This window comes from Phascolarctos cinereus, unplaced genomic scaffold (assembly GCF_003287225.1).
Source record: "Phascolarctos cinereus isolate Bilbo 61053 unplaced genomic scaffold, phaCin_HiC Scaffold_4;HRSCAF=312, whole genome shotgun sequence".
NCBI classification, from domain to species: domain Eukaryota; kingdom Metazoa; phylum Chordata; class Mammalia; order Diprotodontia; family Phascolarctidae; genus Phascolarctos; species Phascolarctos cinereus.
In genome coordinates this window covers 142,221,686-142,228,752 of record NW_027555847.1, presented here as the reverse complement: position 1 = coordinate 142,228,752, position 7,067 = coordinate 142,221,686, and the positions used below count along the sequence as shown (strand labels likewise).

General features: G+C 36.4%; 1 protein-coding gene across 1 annotated transcript; it reads left to right on the top strand.

Moving 5' to 3' along the window:
• The first annotated feature begins 2,277 nt into the window (after positions 1–2,277).
• On the top strand, positions 2,278–3,219 carry LOC110214594 (olfactory receptor 13D1-like). Its single transcript, XM_020995582.1, has one exon. It carries the CDS (start codon positions 2,278–2,280, stop codon positions 3,217–3,219), a length of 942 nt encoding a protein of 313 aa, XP_020851241.1.
• The last annotated feature ends 3,848 nt before the right edge of the window (positions 3,220–7,067 follow it).

The following is a 7,067-nucleotide window of genomic DNA, read 5'->3' as shown; positions in this document are numbered from 1 at the left end:
GACTGCAACTTTTGGGGTGATCTTTCCTTACCAGTGATGATGACCAGGTATTTGAGTGACTGTTGCTAAAGCTGAGAACTGTATCCTGTCTATGGTTCCAAATACAATACTCTTAGACAAGAGTAGCTAAAGAGAAGTCACTGTACATATTTCAGAGAGAAAAGTTATTTATATTCCTTATTTACTTATCTCCTCAAATTATTTAAGGAGGTGGTTGAATATATAAAAAATTAATATGTAAAATAAATAATATGTGGATATTTAGAGTATATTACTTCATTCTTTGCCTTTATGGACCCCAAAGACTAGTGTAATGGCTGGTATATAGCTGGTGCTAAATAAAGCCTTGGTGATCAATTGTATACACTCTCATGATGCTACTGCAACCTGTCTCTTTGAAATTCCCTCTCCATTTCTTTTTCTGAATCGTCATATTCTTTCTATTCCTTTCAGCTGAGTGTTCTCTAAAGTTGAGCCTTCAGCACAAAAACTACTGTCTCTACACTTTTTCACCTGGTGAGGTGAGGTAAGCACATGTCCTCATTCATAAGTTTATAAATGAGACTGCTTAAATAGAGAAAGTTACTAGTAGGCCATGGTAAAGACAATGGAGGGACTTGTAATAATCAATGATGCTTGAGGGATTGGGAACAGCTGACCTCAAGAGCCATAGTTTCTAGAGCATTAGGCATATAACATCAAAATTTAAAAATCAAGCTGATTGGATCCTCTCTAAATTTATGTTATCGAACTACAAATGGGCCCTCAATGGAAAACAACATTTCTTTTATTTTGCCATAAAAATAATGAGTATGAAGAATTCAGAGGAACTTGAAAAGACTTATATAAGCTGATATGTGAAGTAAGTAGAATTAAGAGAACAAGTTACTAAGAATCATCTTTGAATGCCTACTCCTCAGCAGATAACCTAATATTTCTCTGTTTTATTTAAGACTTTAACTTCACAATCTCTTCTCAGCAGATCATGGATTAGAACATAGATCTAAAGCTGAAAGGAACCACAGAGGGTCATCTTGCTCTAAAGTTGAGGAAACTGAGTCCCAGGGAAAGTAAGTGGAGTATAGTGTCACAAAAATTGCAAGAATCAGAGGGGGGATTTGAATGCTGGTCTCCTGAGTGCAGAACTAGTGGTCTTTCCACTGTACCATTCTCCTTCTTATGTCCTTGCCTTTCTGACCTTATTGAGATCAATTTCTTCCAATGGATACTGCTTCAAGGCATCTAGCTGGCATAGTGGATACAGAGCCAGGGCTGGAAGAAGACTCATCTTCCTGAGTTCAAATCTGACCTCAGACACTTATTAGCTATATGACTCTGGGCAAGTCACTTAATCCTGTTTGCCTCCATTTCCTCATTTGTAAAATGAGCCAGAGAAGGAAATAGCAAACCACTCCAGTATCTCTGCCAAATGGGGTCATGAAGGGTCAGACATGACTGAAATGACTCAACAATAACAACAGTACTGCTTCAAAGTCTTTCTCCATTATGTACTCTAAGCTTTTGACTGTCTTCATCTATATTACCCTTTTCTAGATGAAGTTTAAAGAATGTTTTGGTTATACTTTAAAAAACAATTGTTTCACTTTCTAATAAGCCCTCACTCTATAGAAACTTTTCTCACAGCAAAGATGGACAAGCAAAATAAACCAGCACAAAATCCACTTCCACCAACATATGTTTCCTTCCACTCCTATAGACCTTCACTGATCTTCCCAGGGGATGAACATTGTCAGTATTCTGAAGTTGAAATTGCGCAATCGCACCAACCACTTTTCTGATATTTTCTGCCTTGTTTTCCTTTCCATCATTATAATCTTTTGGTAATTTGTTCTCTTAATCCTGCTTGCCTCATACAACATCAATTCATACAAGGCTTCTAATTTTCTCTGAATTCTTCATATTCATCATCTCTTAAGGCAAAGTAATTCTCCATTGCATTCACATGCTGCAATTTAGTCCATCTTTTCCCAGTTATGAGCACTGATTTTGTTGTTATTTTTACTCTCAAGTGAAAATTTTGTTACAAATATTGGTGGTCACATTTGCTTCGGGTTGCACGCACATTTTTCATATTTTCCTAATTTTTGCCCTTATGCATGTATTTAAATACCTGTACCACTGAATGAAAAAAAAATCAATATTGAAAAAAAGAAATAGTGCAAAATATGAAGCTAATTACAAATGTGTTACTATTCATTCCAGCTGTTTTGAGGTGTGCCCTTTCCTAAATCCTGCAGTTGGCACAGTTAAAATAGCATGAACAAGGAGAATTACACAGCTGTGACTGAGTTTTTTCTGGTAGGGCTTTCTCATTACCCAGGCCTCCTGCTAGCTCTTTATGTACTCTGCCTGGTGATGTACCTGGTGATCCTGTTGGGAAACAGCATCCTCATTATCATCAGCATCCTGGATCCCCACCTTCACACCCCTATGTATTTTTTCCTTGGGAACCTCTACTTTTTGGACATCTGCTACACATCCTCCTCTATCCCTCAAATGCTGATAAATGTTATGTCTGAGAGAAAAACCATCTCCTTCATTGGGTGTGCCCTGCAGATGGTTATTTCTCTTGGACTGGGGTGCACAGAGTGCGTTCTCCTGGCAGTGATGGCCTATGACAGGTATGTTGCCATCTGCAATCCCCTAAGATACACCATCATCATGAACAAGGGACTCTGTGCACAAGTGGCTGCTTGGACCTGGATAACAGGATTTCTGGTCTCTCTGGTACAAACTGTGCTTGCCCTTATAAAGCCTTTCTGTGGAAATATCATTGATCATCTTACTTGTGAAATCCTGGCCCTTCTCAAGCTTCTCTGTGGAGACATTTCCCTTAATGTTTTTATCATGACAGTTGCAAGTATTGTTATTTTAATTACTCCTCTGTTGCTGATTTTCTTCTCCTATATCTTTATCATCTTCACCATCCTGAGGATCACCTCTAGTGAAGGGAGGAAGAAAGCCTTTTCTACTTGCTCAGCCCACCTGACCATGGTGATCTTGTTCTATGGTTCAGCCCTTTTCATATACATGAAGCCCAAGTCCAAGGACACTAAGACATCTGATGAGCTTATCGGGCTGTCCTATGGGGTCATCACTCCAATGCTAAATCCCATTATCTACAGTCTAAGGAACAAGGAGGTAAAAAATGCTATGGAGAAATTCTTCATTAGAAATCTGCACTTCAAGAGAATGTGAAGTGCTTTAAGGTTTACAGTAGGTTTGTATTTTGTCTTGGACATTGTACTTGGTATTCAATGATAACATTGCTCTCCCTGGTGTCAAGTATATTATTATGGATGCAAAGCTTAATGTGTGATTCTTCTCCTTTCCACGCAGGGTATTAATGTGTTACATTTGAGGCACAGTTCCTATCCCTAGGTCTCTTGCTGTATGTGTTCTGCAGGTCAACATCTTGGTCTCATGTGGTTTACAAAACTTTTTATTATAATAAATCATATATAAACACAGAAATTGATTGCTTCATAGGTTGACAACTGAAAAAAATCATGTTTCCATTTGGTTAATGTCAGATTGAGCAAAATATGTTGCTAAGATATAGGAACTTTTGAGGTAAGACTATAATTTATATTAATATATTCATTCAAATATTCAACACATATGCATTAAGCACCCATAGTGTATACTACATTGTGATAAGTGATGAGAGATACAGGAAGTTAAAAAAATACAAGTTCCTTGTTCTCACAGAAATTACTCTATAATAGAAATCAAAAAAATGACAAAAAGGAAGATTTAGAAAGGACCTCAGGGATTTTCTTGATCAAATCATATCAGACCAAAATTCCAGTCTATATCATCTCCCAAAAATGGTCATCCAATGTCATTTGAAGGACAATTCACATCTCCAGCACCTAACAGAATGCCTGGTAAAGAGTAGGCACTTCAAAGTGGAGCAGTGGATAGAGTGCAAAGCCTGGAATCAGGAGGACCTGAGTTCAAATCCAGCCCCAGACACTTACAAGCTGTGTGACTCTGGGCAAGTCACTCAAGCTCTGTTTACCTCAGTTTCCTCGGCTGTAAAATGGGGACCATGGAAAGGGAAATGGCAAAACATTCCAGTTTCTTTGTGAAGATAAAATAGGTGATGTACCTGGTGATCCTCTTGGGAAACAGCATCCTCATTATCATCAGCATCCTGGATCTCCACCTTCACACCCCTATGTATTTTTTCCTTGGGAACCTCTACTTTTTGGACATCTGCTACACATCTTTCTCTGTCTCTCAAATGCTGATAAATGTTATGTCTGAGAGGAAATCTGTCTCCTTCATTGGGTGTGCCCTGCAGCTGGTTAATATGTTTTGGTTATACTTTTAAAAACAATAGCTTCATAAAAATAGGGTCATGAAGAGTCAGATGTGAATAAACAATTTAGCAAGAACAACAATTAATGGGAAAGGTGAAACCCATTGAACCAGTTTGTTTTTTTAAGAACCAGAACAATTTGTATATTTTGGAAATGAATAATAATACAAAACTTTTGTTGAAAAAACAACTTATCTATGGGAATTTTTAAACACTGATAACCATTTTCAAGCTAAACTTCACAGATGCTGTAATTCTGATGTGAACTTTGGAAAATTAATTGGATTCATCATATTGGAGCACCAATTAGTGAATATGTGTTTAAGGAATGTGACTCTTCCCTTGGGAAATTATTAATTTGATGTTATATTTAATATTTTAGGTAATTTGGACTTGATGAATTTCAAGATAACAATGGAATGAAAATTAGATTTTAGCTAAATCTATACGGAATTATTTTCTCATTTCTTATTACCTTCTACACAATGTCTTTCCTGATACCACCAACATGCTAGTGCCCTCACTATTACCTTGTATTTACCTACTTTATATTTCTTTTTATTTATTCTGAATACATTTATTCTGTGTGTGTGTATATATACATATATATACATTATACATATGTGTGTGTGTGTGTGTGTATATATATATATATATATACAATATATGCATGTGTACAAGTCTCCCCTCATCGAATGCAAGCTCATTCCAAAAAGGAATTGTTTCAATTTTGTCTTTATATTTTCAGTGCCTAGGCCAGTACCTGGCACTTAGCAAGAACTTAATACATTTTTACTTATTGATTATTTGAGAATGTCTTTAATTGGCAATATTAGTGGAGGGGAGTACACAGTTATTATCTAGTCCATCTTTGATCTTTGCTGTAGACCATAGCTGATAGACAATATCACGACACACCTTTTCAACTATTATGATTTTTTAGTAAACCAACACAGAATGCTAAAACTGGGAATTATAAATGTAATATTTCATATAGATAATTCAATGAATTAATGTCATAAGACTTCTGCAAAGTTTTTTGTTTCATGTAACATAGTTACTTACTGATATTTTGTTTTGTGTTTTGTGAAGCACCTTCATAAGTTTTTAGAATAATTCAGCCATTTTTGAGAACTTTATGAAATTATGCTATTAATGGTTGGGAAAAATTTACTGCATGGCTTAGAGAATGATGTATATATGACATTTAGGGTTACATGCTGAGAATCTGCCATAGTGATAGGTTTAATAATTAAAGTAATATCATAGGTCTTCACAAAACTCAACACACACACAACCACGTATAAACATATATGCACAAACACTCCCACTTATCTGTGTCTTTCTTAAACTGGTGTTCCAAAATGAAGATAGTACTTCAGATGTGGACTGGTCAGGAAAGAATACAGAGGGATAATGATTGTTATTCCTAAAAACTATCCCTCTCTTCCATCTCAAAATTTGCTTTTTGTGGGGCAGCTAGGTGGCACACTGGATAGAGCACCGACTCTGAAGTCAGGAGTACCTGAGTTCAAATCCAGCCTCAGACCAAACACTTGACACACTTACTAGCTGTGTGACCTTGGGCAAGTCACTTGACTCCAATTGCCTAAAAAAGCAAACAAAAAAAAATTTGCTTTTTGGGCTACTGCATCACATCAATGACTCATCCAATAAAAACCCCAGATCTTTTTTTTTCAAACTACTATTTAGGACTTTAGGACTTCTTTTATTTCTCCTTATTGGATTTCATTTTATTAGACTCAGTGCAATACTCTAGGTCAACAGTATTGTTTTGGAACCTTCCTCTGTCATTTGTGTCAATTATCCCTCACCACTTTGTGCCCCTTGCAAATGTGGTGAATGTGCCGACTCTACCTTTATCTTTCCTAAATCATTGATAAAAGTGTATGAAAAGAGGATAAATCATTGGAACAGTTTCCTGGAGACTTTTTGCTGAGCTGACATTGAACCATTAACAATTCTCGTTAAATAAGGCTATTCTACCAGTTCCAAATCTATCTAGTTAAAATTATCACTCCATGTATATCATTTCACAAGAATAGTAGGAAGTAATTTATAAAATGTTTTGCTATAGTTTAGGTAAAAGATTTTCATACTCTTCCTCTTATCAAAAATCCTATCCAAATAGAAAGCAATGTTGGGCTGACATAACTTGTTTGTGATGAGTTGATGTTGGCACTTATAACCAATGACTGTTTCTAGATTTCCTCTAATGAACTCTACAATTTTTCTAGGAATTTAAATCAAGTTCACTTCCCTATAGGTTATGGATTCTGTTCTTTTTCCTTTTAAAAAGTCAGGACAATGTTAACCTTCTTACTATCCTGCTGTATCTCTTATGTTATCCATGATATTTCCTATATGATTGATTCAGTAAGCACATCTGCAATCCTTTCATGACCTGAGCATGTAGCTCATAATTGCCCTTGTGGTGTGTGTATCTCGCCACTTTGTTTTGTCTGTGAATAATATCCCCACATGTAAGTCTGACTATGGCCTGTCAAATACTGGTGAAAGAAGTGGAGGTGGCACTCATTGAGACACCAAGGTCGAGAATCAGGACTTGGAATCTGGACCCATGCTGCAGCAGATGTTCATATACATAGCCATTGTGTGGAAAGATGTAATGGGTTTGATCCAGAACCATAGCTGCCTATACACGGAGGTATTTTTTAAAAATATGGGGATTCAAATC